Source organism: Paramisgurnus dabryanus, chromosome 3 (assembly GCF_030506205.2).
Source record: "Paramisgurnus dabryanus chromosome 3, PD_genome_1.1, whole genome shotgun sequence".
In the NCBI taxonomy this organism is placed as follows: domain Eukaryota; kingdom Metazoa; phylum Chordata; class Actinopteri; order Cypriniformes; family Cobitidae; genus Paramisgurnus; species Paramisgurnus dabryanus.
In genome coordinates this window covers 10,186,484-10,204,564 of record NC_133339.1, presented here as the reverse complement: position 1 = coordinate 10,204,564, position 18,081 = coordinate 10,186,484, and the positions used below count along the sequence as shown (strand labels likewise).

The 18,081-nt window shown below is 39.3% G+C and overlaps 1 protein-coding gene across 1 annotated transcript; it reads right to left on the bottom strand.

The window, feature by feature from the left end:
* Positions 1-336: 336 nt before the first annotated feature.
* On the bottom strand, positions 337-13,006 carry LOC141281903 (uncharacterized). Its single transcript, XM_073813813.1, has 11 exons — positions 12,936-13,006; positions 12,638-12,751; positions 12,409-12,543; positions 11,959-12,039; positions 11,476-11,574; positions 10,748-10,840; positions 2,876-2,971; positions 2,423-2,521; positions 2,136-2,164; positions 1,964-2,029; positions 337-1,759 (listed from the first exon to the last, which is right to left on the bottom strand). Exons 4-11 carry the CDS (start codon positions 11,999-12,001, stop codon positions 1,697-1,699), a joined length of 588 nt encoding a protein of 195 aa, XP_073669914.1. The 5' UTR covers positions 12,002-12,039; positions 12,409-12,543; positions 12,638-12,751; positions 12,936-13,006; the 3' UTR covers positions 337-1,696.
* Positions 13,007-18,081: the final 5,075 nt, after the last annotated feature.

Sequence of the window (18,081 nt, the reverse complement as noted above, 5' to 3'; positions counted from 1 at the left end):
GGTGATGTGACCCAAAGCTGATGTTCATAATAATAAATTCTAAGTAGAATACCAATTGGCATTTTACAGCACCCTAGTGCCAATTTTGGGAATATACCATGATAGCTTACCTTTTTTTGTGAAATCATACTCACAATTAAAAAATACTGCAGCACTTTGAGACCAACGTGAGACCATCTATACCTATTATCTATTTTAGGATATTTACAATATTTCAGTTACAATACATTTGAACTTTTCTTCAGTTGAACAAAACAAGTGTTAATTTTATACACATACATTTTATGAAAATATATCAATAAAACCTTTGATATACAGTATTTGAAAATTGTCCAGTTTGCTGCTGTATCATACGAATAAATAGTTAAAAAATCAGACTTTGTGATTGTCTAGATTTTTTTAGATTATGTATACATTTTAACTGCTACTTCACTGACTTGGGTGAAAAATGAGCACTGCAACAACATAAAAAATAAACTTTGAATGTCACGTGTTTAAAACAAAATGGATAACAAAATATTTCACCAGCATCAGACAGAAGTTTGTGTGATTTGCCCAAAAGTAATGTAGACCACAGCTTTGTTTTCCTCTGATTTAACACATATTTTTCATAATTGATATGTAATAATTATCAAGCAATGCACTTGTGACGATTTGCCCTTAAGAAAATTAAGCATGATTAAATAGTAAACATAATGATATTAGTAGTAAATCTGTAATTCTCTTTGTTGAATTTAATGCACTTAAGATTTGAGTGTTACATGATCATATGATTTTTTTTCAATAGGAATTTCGCCTAGGGTGTCAAGAAATGGCCCTGTATGTGTATGTGTATATTTATTTCACTGCACTCTAAAATGCTTGATTACAAGGTTCATTATTTCAAGATAACAACCGCCTGAGCACATGGTAACCCGGATGCTGCAAATCATTTTGACAGGTACAGTTTAAAAATTACACAAAAATAAATATAAATATGTCTTTTAATAACAATTCTGTCAGGATTTGCACTCGGACGAGAGAAAAGCAGGAGAGTGGATCCAAATGCAGTTAAATATATTCAAAAACACCAGGTAAGGCACAAAAACAAGACAAAGCGTGGGAAATGACAATACAAGAACAAAATAAAGAAACAAGAAACCCACAGACAAAACCCCAACAAATATGACATTATATTTACAAATGATTAAACCAAAAAGTGTTTCCATGACATTTAAACGTCTTGTCATATCTTAAAACTGAAAGTACATGGGTTTTCCTCGCGTCTTCATTCATTAAAAATGAGCAAATAAAATATTTCAAATCAATATTCAATGTATTACCTTACTTATGAGGTAGATAGCCATGTATTAAGTGAGATAATGTACAGACAGCAGGTTGTTATCGCAGAAATAACCCTCAACAATGTGATCAGGACCCGATGCGCAGCATAGACATTAAGCTGCCTATACATTATGTGTATTTGTATGTATGTAATATACACATACACACTTTTTTTCTACTCATCTGGACTACCTTGTAATGAGGCACACTAAAAAGGTGTTTGGACACGGTGTTAAGACCTGTCTGGGAAGCTGTGCTTCAATCTGTCAGATCTCATGAGGATTTGATCTAATGATCAGAGTGTTTGTTATGAATCTGGACATGAATCAGACATGAATCTGAGTCTCGTGATGTTCAGTCTTCAGTTGAGGATTTAGTTCATTGGATTCTGCTGTGTTCTGGTTTGATCCAGTAGCTCGAGTGTCACCCGATCCTCCTATTATCAGAATGTTTTAAACAATACTAAATCTTTATGCTTTTGTACAATAATTAAACATGATATTAATAAACGACATTAAGGTACGTGTAAGGGATTACTGCCCTCTAGTGGCCAGCAGTTCACCCATGATAGATTGGATATAAATTACGTCTTATATTGTCGATTAACTAAAACATCAATGTTATCTTATAAGATCCTCACCTGTGAATCTTGGTTCTTGTTCTGTTGTGATCTTCTGGATGAATTTACTTTAGATCTCAATGTCTTCTGTGTTAAGAGGAAAACATGTTTTTATATTTGTATATATTTTGAAGAATCTTGTAATATGAAGCTAAATGTATTGGATTAATGCACATTTATAAATGATACAAACCTTACAAGACTGCAGGCAGGTTATAATCTCTGTAAGGTCAGAACAGTGAGAGAAAAGATATTTACTAAAAAGATATCCAAAAGAGGGAGACTATAAAAAGTTAACACTTAATAATGAATTGTTTTTAAGTTAAAAGAGACACACGAGTGGTCAGATTTATCTCAAGATTTATACACTTCTATACTGTTTTGATAATACAGAAGGTATTTAGTGAGAGAAGGAAAACCAGAGATCAGCTTATAATATGAAAATGTATTATTTGAATAACACATTCAGTTTTAACTTACCAGATGCAAGCTGTCCTAAAATCATCACAGACAAGATGAAGACACATTCAGAGGGAAAGACAATGAATCTCATATCCGTCATTACGTGCTCACCACTCACTGATAAGAAACAGAAAACAGAAGAAAAACTCATTTTAGGATTAATATACTCAGTTTTTACTAAACCTCTTTTCAGAAACGGCCCCAGATCCACTCGCTCATCAGACTGCACACCAGTGGGTGGAGCAAACGATGCGATGATGTAAAAGTAGGTGTAATTATCTTGATCTGGGTAGATTCAATTTCATTTGACCTGCTCAGTGACATCACTTATCCAGACATTTGGGTTTTACCAGAGAATAATTACATAAATGCTTTCATTACTGAAGATGAGGACTTTTGAGCTATAAAACTTGTGGGATTACATTTAGCAGACATTAAAGCAGATATAAATAAAGTGTTGTGTTTTCTCACCTGTTTTCAGTATTAGTTCAGTGATCAGAGCAGCAGCGCTTATTAAAACAACACCAACTGATCCAAACACATACAGAGCGACAAAACGATGAAAATCTGGAATAAAAGACAAACAAAAAATAAATTAAGATTACTGCATCAATTACTGCACAAATTCACATTAGGGGCATAAATAGAAATTTTAGAGCCCAAGGTGTGAAGCCCTCTCATTTTTAAAGGATTTTTTAATATTGTTCGGGGGAATTTTGGGGTCTTACTCTTCCTTCTCATTCACAACATATTTTGCATACCTTCCACTTCATCCACTCCTTCTTCCTCATACTCTTCCTCCTCATCCACTCCTTCTTCCTTATATTCTTCCTCCTCATCCACTCCTTCTTCCTCATACTCTTCCTCCTCATCCACTACTTCTTCCTCATACTCTTCCTCCTCATCTACCACCTCTTCCTTATACTCTTCCTCCTCATCCCCTCCTTCTTCCTCATACTTTTCCTCCTCATCCACTACTTCTTCTTCTTACTCTTCCTTCTCATCCACCACCTCTTCCTCATACTCTTCCTCCTCATCTACTACTACTTCCTCATACTCTTCCTCCTCATCCACCACCTCTTCCTCATACTCTTCCTCCTCATCCACTCTTTCTTCCTCATACTCTTCCTCCTCATCCACTCCTTCTTCCTCATACTCTTCCTCCTCATCCACTCCTTCTTCCTCTTACTCTTCCTTCTCATCCACCACCTCTTCCTCCTCATTCACCACTTCTTCCTCATACTCTTCCTCCTCATCTACTACTACTTCCTCATACTCTTCCTCCTCCATACTCTTCCTCCTCATCCACTACTTCCTCCTCATACTCTTCCTCCTCATCCACCACCTCTTCCTCATACTGTTCCTCCTCATCCACTCCTTCTTCCTCATACTCTTCCTCCTCATCCACTCCTTCATCCTCTTACTCTTCCTCCTCCATACTCTTCCTCCTCATCCACTACTTCCTCCTCATCCACTACTTCTTTCTTATCCTGTTTCTCCTCATCCACTACTTCTTCCTCATACTCTTCCTCCTCATTCACCACTTCTTCCTCAAACTCTTCCTCCTCATACACCACCTCTTCCTTATACTCTTCCTCCTCATTCACCACTTCTTCCTCATACTCTTCCTCCTCATCCACTCTTTCTTCCTCCTCATTCACCACTTCTTCCTCATACTCTTCCTCCTCTTCCACTCTTTCTTCCTCATACTCTTCCTCCTCATCCACCACCTCTTCCTCATACTCTTCCTCCTCATCCACCACCTCTTCCTCATACTCTTCCTCCTCATTCACCACTTCTTCCTCATACTCTTCCTCCTCATCCACCACCTCTTCCTCATACTCTCCCTCCTCATTCACCACTTCTTCCTCATACTCTTCCTCCTCATCGACTCCTCCTTCCTCATACTGTTCCTTATCTACGAACTCTTCTTTATACTCTTCCTTCTCATCCACTACTTCTTCCTCAAACTCTTCCTCCTCATACACCACCTCTTCCTTATACTCTTCCTCCTCATTCACCACTTCTTCCTCATACTCTTCCTCCTCATCCACTCTTTCTTCTTCATACTCTTCCTCCTCATTCACCACTTCTTCCTCATACTCTTCCTCCTCATCCACTCTTTCTTCCTCATACTCTTCCTCCTCATCCACCACCTCTTCCTTATACTCTTCCTCCTCATCCCCTCCTTCTTCCTCATACTTTTCCTCCTCATCCACTACTTCTTCTTCTTACTCTTCCTTCTCATCCACCACCTCTCCCTCATACTCTTCCTCCTCATTCACCACTTCTTCCTCATACTCTCCCTCCTCATCCACTACTTCTTCCTCGTATTCTTCCTCTTCATCCACCACCTCTTCCTCATACTCTTCCTCCTCATCCACTACTTCTTCCTTATACTCTTCCTCCTCATCCACCACCTCTTCCTCATACTCTTCCTCCTCATTCACCACTTCTTCCTCATACTCTTCCTTCTCATCCACTCCTTCTTCCTCACATTCTTCCTCTTCATCCGCCACCTCTTCCTCATATTCTTCCTCCTCATCCACCACCTCTTCCTCATACTCTCCCTCCTCATCCACTACTTCTTCCTCGTATTCTTCCTCTTCATCCACCACCTCTTCCTCATACTCTCCCTCCTCATCCACTACTTCTTCCTCATATTCTTCCTCCTCATCCACTCCTTCTTCCTCATACTCTTCCTGCTCATCCACTACTTCTTCCTCATACTCTTCCTCCTCATCCACTACTTCTTCCTCATACTCTTCCTCCTCATCCACTACTTCTTCCTCATACTCTTCCTCCTCATCTACCACCTCTTCCTTATACTCTTCCTCCTCATCCCCTCCTTCTTCCTCATACTTTTCCTCCTCATCCACTACTTCTTCTTCTTACTCTTCCTTCTCATCCACCACCTCTTCCTCATACTCTTCCTCCTCATCTACTACTACTTCCTCATACTCTTCCTCCTCATCCACCACCTCTTCCTCATACTCTTCCTCCTCATCCACTCTTTCTTCCTCATACTCTTCCTCCTCATCCACTCCTTCTTCCTCATACTCTTCCTCCTCATCCACTCCTTCTTCCTCTTACTCTTCCTTCTCATCCACCACCTCTTCCTCCTCATTCACCACTTCTTCCTCATACTCTTCCTCCTCATCTACTACTACTTCCTCATACTCTTCCTCCTCCATACTCTTCCTCCTCATCCACTACTTCCTCCTCATACTCTTCCTCCTCATCCACCACCTCTTCCTCATACTGTTCCTCCTCATCCACTCCTTCTTCCTCATACTCTTCCTCCTCATCCACTCCTTCATCCTCTTACTCTTCCTCCTCCATACTCTTCCTCCTCATCCACTACTTCCTCCTCATCCACTACTTCTTTCTTATCCTGTTTCTCCTCATCCACTACTTCTTCCTCATACTCTTCCTCCTCATTCACCACTTCTTCCTCAAACTCTTCCTCCTCATACACCACCTCTTCCTTATACTCTTCCTCCTCATTCACCACTTCTTCCTCATACTCTTCCTCCTCATCCACTCTTTCTTCCTCCTCATTCACCACTTCTTCCTCATACTCTTCCTCCTCTTCCACTCTTTCTTCCTCATACTCTTCCTCCTCATCCACCACCTCTTCCTCATACTCTTCCTCCTCATCCACCACCTCTTCCTCATACTCTTCCTCCTCATTCACCACTTCTTCCTCATACTCTTCCTCCTCATCCACCACCTCTTCCTCATACTCTCCCTCCTCATTCACCACTTCTTCCTCATACTCTTCCTCCTCATCGACTCCTCCTTCCTCATACTGTTCCTTATCTACGAACTCTTCTTTATACTCTTCCTTCTCATCCACTACTTCTTCCTCAAACTCTTCCTCCTCATACACCACCTCTTCCTTATACTCTTCCTCCTCATTCACCACTTCTTCCTCATACTCTTCCTCCTCATCCACTCTTTCTTCTTCATACTCTTCCTCCTCATTCACCACTTCTTCCTCATACTCTTCCTCCTCATCCACTCTTTCTTCCTCATACTCTTCCTCCTCATCCACCACCTCTTCCTTATACTCTTCCTCCTCATCCCCTCCTTCTTCCTCATACTTTTCCTCCTCATCCACTACTTCTTCTTCTTACTCTTCCTTCTCATCCACCACCTCTTCCTCATACTCTTCCTCCTCATTCACCACTTCTTCCTCATACTCTCCCTCCTCATCCACTACTTCTTCCTCGTATTCTTCCTCTTCATCCACCACCTCTTCCTCATACTCTTCCTCCTCATCCACTACTTCTTCCTTATACTCTTCCTCCTCATCCACCACCTCTTCCTCATACTCTTCCTCCTCATTCACCACTTCTTCCTCATACTCTTCCTTCTCATCCACTCCTTCTTCCTCACATTCTTCCTCTTCATCCGCCACCTCTTCCTCATATTCTTCCTCCTCATCCACCACCTCTTCCTCATACTCTCCCTCCTCATCCACTACTTCTTCCTCGTATTCTTCCTCTTCATCCACCACCTCTTCCTCATACTCTCCCTCCTCATCCACTACTTCTTCCTCATATTCTTCCTCCTCATCCACTCCTTCTTCCTCATACTCTTCCTGCTCATCCACTACTTCTTCCTCATACTCTTCCTCCTCATCCACTACTTCTTCCTCATACTCTTCCTCCTCATCCACTACTTCTTCCTCATACTCTTCCTCCTCATCTACCACCTCTTCCTTATACTCTTCCTCCTCATCCCCTCCTTCTTCCTCATACTTTTCCTCCTCATCCACTACTTCTTCTTCTTACTCTTCCTTCTCATCCACCACCTCTTCCTCATACTCTTCCTCCTCATCTACTACTACTTCCTCATACTCTTCCTCCTCATCCACCACCTCTTCCTCATACTCTTCCTCCTCATCCACTCTTTCTTCCTCATACTCTTCCTCCTCATCCACTCCTTCTTCCTCATACTCTTCCTCCTCATCCACTCCTTCTTCCTCTTACTCTTCCTTCTCATCCACTCCTTCTTCCTCACATTCTTCCTCTTCATTCACCACTTCTTCCTCATACTCTTCCTCCTCATTCACCACTTCTTCCTCATACTCTTCCTCCTCATCTACTACTACTTCCTCATACTCTTCCTCCTCCATACTCTTCCTCCTCATCCACTACTTCCTCCTCATCCACTCCTTCTTCCTCATACTCTTCCTCCTCATCCACCACCTCTTCCTCATACTGTTCCTCCTCATCCACTCCTTCTTCCTCATACTCTTCCTCCTCATCCACTCCTTCATCCTCTTACTCTTCCTCCTCCATACTCTTCCTCCTCATCCACTACTTCCTCCTCATCCACTACTTCTTTCTTATCCTGTTTCTCCTCATCCACTACTTCTTCCTCATACTCTTCCTCCTAATTCACCACTTCTTCCTCAAACTCTTCCTCCTCATACACCACCTCTTCCTTATACTCTTCCTCCTCATTCACCACTTCTTCCTCATACTCTTCCTCCTCATCCACTCTTTCTTCTTCATACTCTTCCTCCTCATTCACCACTTCTTCCTCATACTCTTCCTCCTCATCCACTCTTTCTTCCTCATACTCTTCCTCCTCATCCACCACCTCTTCCTTATACTCTTCCTCCTCATCCCCTCCTTCTTCCTCATACTTTTCCTCCTCATCCACTACTTCTTCTTCTTACTCTTCCTTCTCATCCACCACCTCTTCCTCATACTCTTCCTCCTCATTCACCACTTCTTCCTCATACTCTTCCTTCTCATCCACTCCTTCTTCCTCACATTCTTCCTCTTCATCCGCCACCTCTTCCTCATATTCTTTCTCCTCATCCACCACCTCTTCCTCATACTCTCCCTCCTCATCCACTACTTCTTCCTCGTATTCTTCCTCTTCATCCACCACCTCTTCCTCATACTCTTCCTCCTCATCCACTACTTCTTCCTCATACTCTTCCTCCTCATCCACCACCTCTTCCTCATACTCTTCCTCCTCATTCACCACTTCTTCCTCATACTCTTCCTTCTCATCCACTCCTTCTTCCTCACATTCTTCCTCTTCATCCGCCACCTCTTCCTCATATTCTTCCTCCTCATCCACCACCTCTTCCTCATACTCTCCCTCCTCATCCACTACTTCTTCCTCGTATTCTTCCTCTTCATCCACCACCTCTTCCTCATACTCTCCCTCCTCATCCACTACTTCTTCCTCATATTCTTCCTCCTCATCCACTCCTTCTTCCTCATACTCTTCCTGCTCATCCACTACTTCTTCCTCATACTCTTCCTCCTCATCCACTACTTCTTCCTCATACTCTTCCTCCTCATCCACTACTTCTTCCTCATACTCTTCCTCCTCATCTACCACCTCTTCCTTATACTCTTCCTCCTCATCCCCTCCTTCTTCCTCATACTTTTCCTCCTCATCCACTACTTCTTCTTCTTACTCTTCCTTCTCATCCACCACCTCTTCCTCATACTCTTCCTCCTCATCTACTACTACTTCCTCATACTCTTCCTCCTCATCCACCACCTCTTCCTCATACTCTTCCTCCTCATCCACTCTTTCTTCCTCATACTCTTCCTCCTCATCCACTCCTTCTTCCTCATACTCTTCCTCCTCATCCACTCCTTCTTCCTCTTACTCTTCCTTCTCATCCACTCCTTCTTCCTCACATTCTTCCTCTTCATTCACCACTTCTTCCTCATACTCTTCCTCCTCATTCACCACTTCTTCCTCATACTCTTCCTCCTTATCTACTACTACTTCCTCATACTCTTCCTCCTCCATACTCTTCCTCCTCATCCACTACTTCCTCCTCATCCACTCCTTCTTCCTCATACTCTTCCTCCTCATCCACCACCTCTTCCTCATACTGTTCCTCCTCATCCACTCCTTCTTCCTCATACTCTTCCTCCTCATCCACTCCTTCATCCTCTTACTCTTCCTCCTCCATACTCTTCCTCCTCATCCACTACTTCCTCCTCATCCACTACTTCTTTCTTATCCTGTTTCTCCTCATCCACTACTTCTTCCTCATACTCTTCCTCCTAATTCACCACTTCTTCCTCAAACTCTTCCTCCTCATACACCACCTCTTCCTTATACTCTTCCTCCTCATTCACCACTTCTTCCTCATACTCTTCCTCCTCATCCACTCTTTCTTCCTCATACTCTTCCTCCTCATCCACCACCTCTTCCTCATACTCTTCCTCCTCATCCACCACCTCTTCCTCATACTCTTCCTCCTCATTCACCACTTCTTCCTCATACTCTTCCTCCTCATCCACCACCTCTTCCTCATACTCTCCCTCCTCATTCACCACTTCTTCCTCATACTCTTCCTCCTCATCGACTCCTCCTTCCTCATACTGTTCCTTATCTACGAACTCTTCTTTATACTCTTCCTTCTCATCCACTACTTCTTCCTCAAACTCTTCCTCCTCATACACCACCTCTTCCTTATACTCTTCCTCCTCATTCACCACTTCCTCCTCATCCACTCTTTCTTCTTCATACTCTTCCTCCTCATTCACCACTTCTTCCTCATACTCTTCCTCCTCATCCACTCTTTCTTCCTCATACTCTTCCTCCTCATCCACCACCTCTTCCTCATACTCTCCCTCCTCATTCACCACTTCTTCCTCATACTCTTCCTCCTCATCCACTCTTTCTTCCTCATACTCTTCCTACTCATCCACCACCTCTTCCTCATACTCTTCCTCCTCATCCACCACCTCTTCCTCATACTCTCCCTCCTCATCCACTACTTCTTCCTCGTATTCTTCCTCTTCATCCACCACCTCTTCCTCATACTCTCCCTCCTCATCCACTACTTCTTCCTCATATTCTTCCTCCTCATCCACTCCTTCTTCCTCATACTCTTCCTGCTCATCCACTACTTCTTCCTCATACTCTTCCTCCTCATCCACTACTTCTTCCTCAAATTCTTCCTCCTCATCCACTCCTTCTTCCTAATACTCTTCCTCATACTCTTCCTCATCATCCACTACTTTTTTATTAAAATCTTCCTCCTTATCCACTCCTTCTTCCTCATACTCTTCCTCCTCACCCACTCCTTTTCCCTTATACTCTTCCTCATCATCCACTACTTCTTTCTCAGTCTATTTAAGGTTTATTTGCCGTGATTTTGTTTTGGATCCTTAAAATATGTTTAACTTGATTTTTCTTAAAATTGACTTTGTTGACTCTATCAACTTCAAACAAGTGCAGCACTTGTTTATATTAATAATAACTCAATTATGAAAATGTGCTCTTTGTGACGTGATTTGCCAGGATGGGGCACAAATGTTTAAAGAATATATATCAATACTGTACCCAGTGCAAAAGTGTAATAAGTCTGATCTGTAAATCTCACAACTGTCCAGAGTATCTGCAGAAACAGCATCACACAAACCCATCCAATAGGATCTGTGAATTAAAAAGAGCAAATATTTATGCTTTTATGAAATTACATTTATACAGTAGACAGGAGAAGGAGAAGAGAGAGAGAGAAAGAGAGAGAGAGAGACAGAAAAGAGAGAAACACAGAAAATCACAAACAACAGATCTTTATATTAAATATCTTAAGTCTGAGTATCATGTTTATACATCACTTCGTATTACATCACTTTGCATTCATTTAGACAATTTTATTTCATGGTATTTTTTCACAAGTGTCTAAAACTTCCGCACAGTACTGTATATTTCTGTACATAAATGTTAAGTTCATGAACTTTAGCGTAATTTCACAGTCTGTAAGGGTCTCCTTATATTTGCTAAATAATAAAATATAGGCCTACTTAAAGGGACACTACAGCCAAATATCATATTTATTTATTTAGCTTCCTGTAACACCGTCATCTTGACCTATTCTGCTTTCAGGACTGTGTTTCATTGTAGTGAGCGTTCATTGTCATCATTGGTACAATGCGTAGGGACGTAGTGACGAATGCGGAGGCAGAGTGCAAAACAACAAGCAAAAAGCTTGAGAGTGAGTAAATCATAGCGTATATATGATATTTGGCTGGAGTATCTCTTTAATGATATTAAAAACATTTAAATACCTGTTTCATTTTCCAGTGTAAAGATGTAAAGACCGATCATCACTATATTCAAAATGATTATGACCAGGAGCCAAACTGTTCTTATAACGGGCCATGACCCTGAAAAAGTGTGAGAATGTTTTCATTAATAAAACTTTTCATATTAAAGGTGCATTGTTTAACTTTAAGAAGGATCTCTTGACAGAAATGTAATATTATATACATAACTATATAATCAGTGGTGTATAAAGACCTTACATAATGAAACGTATTGTGTTTATTACATTATTATGAGCTGCTTTTATCTCCGTACACAGCGGGTCTTCTTACATGGAAGTTGTTGCCATGTTTGTACAGTAGCTCTAAATGGACAAACTGCTCTACAAAGCACATTTTGTCCCTACATTGTGTCAGACGACGACATGTTGGTCCCGTGGAAACTACCGTAGTTTCTCTTTGCGTTTTGAAACTGAGGTTTCACTTCACTGTGTACTGTATACTTACAGCCCAACCTGCCGCATTTATAAAACGTTCTTTCGTTTGCCATCAGTAGTAAAACTAGTAAAACAGCAATAGCGACGAGTCCTAAAAACAGAAGAAATTATTTAAATAATAATGTTGAATAGTAATGCAATATATCAACACATTCATTCCACACAGACGTGTATTTATTTATTAGCAAAAGAAAAAAAATAGGACCACTCGCAAACTGGGCACTTTCTGTTTCTGCTCACTTCTGTCAGCTCTCTCTAATATTTGATTTCATATGCCTTTTGACATTATCATAAACATTTTAAATGATTTAAAATATCTGAATATGCACTGCAATAAGTTGTAACATCTGTCTGTGTTCTCATGTTTTGAGTTTTGCTCTCTGTCAAAGTCAAAGTTTATTTATAAAGCACACACTTTAGATTAAAAACAACTTCAGATCAATGATAAATGTAAACTTACCTCCTCCACTCGATGCAAACGTATAAAACAGAATGACGCATTTTAATGTAGGTAGTATTTCAAAAGTCAAATCAGCCACAATATCCAATATATCATTTATTCGTCCTTTTCCATTTCCAATCTGTGAAGCTGAAACTATAAGACAAATACAGATATTGACATTATTGAATATTTTTAACTCAGTGATATATGAAGACGTATGGAAAGATATTCATACAGAAATACTTACTGTTACTAAATTTGCAAAAGCAGGACAGAAACAATATTACGTACAGGATTATTATCACAACTTTGTCAAAATCTGCATAATTCAGAATTCTCTCCCAAGTACTTGTAAGAAGAACTGAAGGAAAGAGAAAACAAAATCAGCAACTTCAAACCAACACACAACCACAGCTAAAAATGAATACAGTTTAATAATCCATTATAATTTTCAAAATATTTCACTATAATTTTGACAAGCATGATTTGTAAAAACTCATAATAATGATAATGTACAGTATAATGATTGTGTCGCATTTGTTTACCTGAATAAGAAACAGCTGCCAAAAGACAATATTCAACAACATAACTGCACTTCAAAATCAGCGTTTTAATTTTGTCTGTAAAACAAAAATGATATAATTTAATATGAGAGGAAGAAATGGCGGGTTTAAATTAACCCAAACTAATATTATGTCTGAGTCCGCTGCATGTGTTGTTAGCAGTGGTGGCCGGTGACTAATTTTTTTTCGAAGGCGCTCGATGCGAAGTTCGTCACAACATGTATGTAGCCCGTCATGTGTGTGGTTCGTAATTTCAAAATATGTGTTCTGCACGTCAAGTGACCTATGTGCATCACGTGTCTTGTCAAAAAAGTGCCTGCTGCAGATGCGCCTAAAGGGTTTATGATAAAAGACGCTCACATTTGTCAGATTATCGCATAATCTCATGTTAAGGGAGTGTCTTGCGTGTATTTTGTAAACGTGTATTTTTTTTCCCACATCTTAGTTAACTTCAAATTCAAGGACCTTTCAAGGACTTTCCAGGTCCAATACCCTCAAATTCAAGGACTAAATGTGGGGACACATTTCAAGTGAGAGCAACGTTACATTGTGTTACCTTTTAAGATACATTGTTACAGTTTCCTTTCAAGGGAACTCGCGCTGCGTCACTGCGGTGACACTTTGGGGACGCCTCCATGGGTAAGTGCGTCTGAATGTGTATATCAAATTCAACCAATGGTGAGGATTAATGACAAAGACAGGGTGACGCCGGAGCCAGGAAGTATATCGCTATCTGAAATATTGCCAAAACTGCGTTACAGGGATCCAGGAAGTATGACAAGGGAGATGCAGCATCTCAAACGTAACAGTTACATACGTAACATAAACAGTTACATACGTAACCCAAGACGTTTTCATGTGTCAAACACAACTATGCAAAAAAGCATTTTGGTATGAATCAATATTCGTATACAGAAGATATAAGCATTTAAAGCGAACAGTTTAGCACGTGTGATTAAAAAGTCTAGAATTTTTATGATATTATCCTACACTACACAGGGAATAATATGGATTTTTTCCCCCAAAAAACTTCTTGCAAAAAGTAGATTCAAGCATTTTCAATGACCTCTATCTATGTATGTATATTTTCAAAAACTTCCCAGGGCCTTGAATTTTTCTTTCTAGGATTTCAAGGACTCGTGGGAACCCTGAGCCAATACTGCATCTAATACATTTATTGAATGTGTGGAGTAAAAGACTAGGACACGACATTTTGTATGCTTTCCCCAAAAAGCAAATCTCAGGATCTTCTTGTGCTGCAAAAAAATTGAAACATAAGTAAGCATCTTTGTGATGCTATCCCGCAGAGGCGCTACCATAGCGTCACTTCATACCTTTAAAATCATTTATATATGGAGCCGCCCATAATAATGTGAGAGGACTGAGAAAATAAAGAGCACAGCAGCTGATCATCTCATTCACAGAACCTAAAACACAAACACAGAGAAATAATCAGTGGTGTAGAGAAGGGCATACAGGTATACACCCATTCTTTGTTTGATAGCATGAACTATACACATTTCTACTTTTAAAAAATGGGGGCATTAATTAGGAGTATAACCACTTCTCCAGACACCACTACACCACATGACAATCTTTCAATAACTGCTTTGCTACTTGTGGACATGTTGGGCTAATGAAGAAAATTCATAAAAGATTTTAAGTCATTGTTTGACTCATTGCACAGGGATGTGTAGTAAATATATTGAGTGATACAATGATGATAAACACTGACCTTCAGAAACACCCCAGAAGATAAAAGCAAAGAACATGATAAGATTTGGACAGAAGACCAAAAGCATCTGAAGACAGAAACCTGAAACTGAAGAGTTGTAAACAATCTAAAAACATTATGTATAGTCATCAAATTTTCAAAAAATCTCTATTTCAGTTTCATTTCAAGTCTCTAATTTCATTTCTGAATCCAATTACCACTGGTGCAAAAAATCCTTATTGTGTTTCCCATTAATTATTTATGCAGCGACACAGCGAATGACATTTTAGACCCTTTTAAGGAATTCAAACAACATAATATTTGTTATTCGGTTCAACTGTTTGTGTAGATGACACTTATCATGAAAGACAGGTAGTAAATGATATATCTGAGGGTGCCATAGTGGTAGAGATTAAATTGGGCCGGGGCCGTCTGTGGCGCTAAGCTTCGCTCTGGTCCGCACCAGTGTGCAAGGACCCGTTGTGTGCACTGATGACATGCGAGCAAAGTGTTTTCCGTTCATTCCTATAGAAACGAGGCTTCACGCTTTGCCATGTAGTTTACAAGATTACGTCAAAGCTCCCTTCTCGCACGCGACCCATCAACGCCTGCGTTTAACCCCTAATTCCTATACGACAAAAAAAAATTGTCTGGCCAAAAATATGTTATAAATATATACTAAATACATTTTGTAGAAAGATGAAATATACAAAAAAATGGCTAAAAATATATTGGTTAATCAAACGTTTTTGTACAGATAATTTAAAATATACACTAATCAACATTCGAAGTGGATCAAATTCACTTTTAATGGGTGACGTCATGCATTGCCGAATTGAATTGTGGATCTGTTGGCGCCGCATCACTGCAATTGCTCGCGGCAGAAGTTGAACATTTCTCTACTTTTCAAGTGGCAAAGCATGCGTCAGCCAATCAGATTGCCTTATGCAAACAACCTAGGCAGAGCCAGCCAATTACGTTCATGAAAGACCAGAGCATGTGTTGTGGCAACTGTGATTGGCTGTTCGTCACTCTTCAGACAAGACTTCCGTCAAGTGTTAACACTTTCGTGCCGTGTGAATGTATAATGTAAAATATATTTGGCAATTTTGGGAATTTTTTAAAAGTTTAATATATTTAAAATTATATTTGAAAATATGTATTTTTGCCGTATGGGTTTAACCAATGAGATTAGCTCTAGGGTGGAACTTTCGCTGAACTGGTTTAATTTTGAAAATAATTCCGCATGTTTATGAATGTTTATGCTTTAGCCACGTGAAGAGTTCGTTCTTGTGTAATTTACGTTTTTACATTTATAATTTATGGTTTATACATGACTGTAAAAGTTTTTCAGAGATAAAAACACTACATAGACAAAAGTAAGATGTTTGGAAAAGCAAAAAAAAAAGAAAATTGTAGCAAAAGTAGTTTTCAAAATGTATCTGTTGCTTACCTAGAAGTCTCGGTACCAACTTTCTGCCTAGTGAAAACTCATATTTCTGTATGTGAACTTTACATGTGTATTGCCCCTCATCTTCAGCTGTCAGATTGTTCAACAGGAGGGAGAAGTTTCCACGTTTAATGTCTTATAGAAATGAGCTCTATTATGATAATCCTGATGGTGAGCCTCTGGTCTGATATCTTCATCTTGATAAACACACAATGGATTCTTTAAATCTGATCTTCTCCATTCCACCTTCAGATCCTCCAGTGGTAAGAGTAAATCAACAGAACAGGGCAGAACCACTGAACCTCCCAGAGGAACAACCAGATCACTAGAATGTTCCACACTGAACCACGAACCAAAAAAGACTGTAAAAACAAAATCAAAGTAAAGTTGTTTAATACTTAATTATGTCCACAGCAGATGTTTTTGAAGAGTTTGTAGTGGTGACCGATACAGAATGAAATGTACAGTGTAGCTAAATGTTTATCAACAAAACTACAGTGCGGAAGCAGCTAAAAACTACATCACCATTTATTCATGTTAGGAGGGCAGAACTAAAACGGTAAAATAAATAGTGTCTCTTTAACATGAACCCCATTTACACAGCACTTTGGTCCCTGAAGATTTCCATAAAATTTGGTGTGAACAAGACACAGAAACAATGGCATAAGGGGCATGCTGTAATGAGGAAAGTTCAGAATTTTAAATAGGTCACGTGGCTTAACTTTGCGTGTAAATGCATGCACATATTCCGGCAAAATCAGTGTGAATTAACCAAAAATCAAACGATCCCGGACACATTGCGGACTGGTGATTCTCACAAAATCCAGATTTAGAAGGAGTCCAGAATCAGCATTTTTCAAAAGCCCTTGAAGCCGATATTATTTTTGCACATATAAGATTAAGGTCTGAACTTACTATAAGCATAGAGTAGTTAAAAAATATGTCCTATAGAATTATTTACATTTTTTAGATCATCATTATAAAAAAAGATCATTACCGCAACATGATATTACATTAAATATATTTATTTACAAACTCATGTTTCGGTAATGAGAATGAGTAATGTCTAAGTACTATGACAAACAAAATTTTAACTTTTATCTGGAGAAAAAAATAAGAACTGCTTACCTGGTAGCCATCTTGAGTGTCACAATCAATTATGTCCCTTACAACTATTTTTTTTTTTTTTATGTTAATTCATTGAGGGCTTAAACAATGATTGAAAATTGTTGCGGAGGATGAGAAAATTGGTCTTGGACACATTTATATTCCTTATTATTGTCTTTACATTTACCAATGATCACCAAATACCACATGTTTCTTTACTGTAAATGTTTATAGTATAACATGCACTGAAGCTTTTTATTTTTTAGATTTTTTAATTATAAATATTTCCATGTCAAAAAACCCAAATCCAGTCATGGACACGTTGCGGTAATGAAAATGTTCCCTTTAAATGTGGAAAAAAACAACAAAATTGGTTTATATGATGTCATTTGAAATCATGTGCAAAATAGTACACGAAGAGATGTTTGTAACTCTATGCTTCTTATTTTGATACTCTTACTTTGCATTTACTTTTTTTATCAAAATGTTTCATGACACCTCATAATTCTAATTTCGCAAGAATCACCCGGACGTATTTTGTGTGTATTTTCCATAATCTCTGTGTGAAATTTTGTGCATGTAAACATATAAACCAAAAATCAAACAATCCCGGACAAATCGCGGATGCATTTTCCGTGTATTTTCCATAATATCTGTGTGAAATGGGCAATGGCACATCACTAACCCTAATGGTGACAGCAAACTGCTAAAAGAGCTGCTGGGGCTGGGTTGTAGTCAATGTGACATCACATTGATAGGGTATCCCCTACAGCCTGTTTTGTGTGACTGTTGCTGTTTAAAGATTACACATTTAATATTTTTATATAACACTAAAGTACTCAATTATATACCCGATT

Coding starts and splice junctions, on each gene's coding strand:
- LOC141281903 (XM_073813813.1), bottom strand. CDS start 12,001: ATGGCAAACGAAAGAACGTTTTATAAATGCGGCAGGTTGGGCT. Junction 11,575..11,958: donor TAAATGCGGCAGGTTGGGCT/GTAAGTATACAG, acceptor ACACTTTTTCAG/GGTCATGGCCCGTTATAAGA. Junction 1,760..1,963: donor ACAAGAACCAAGATTCACAG/GTGAGGATCTTA, acceptor TTCTGATAATAG/GAGGATCGGGTGACACTCGA.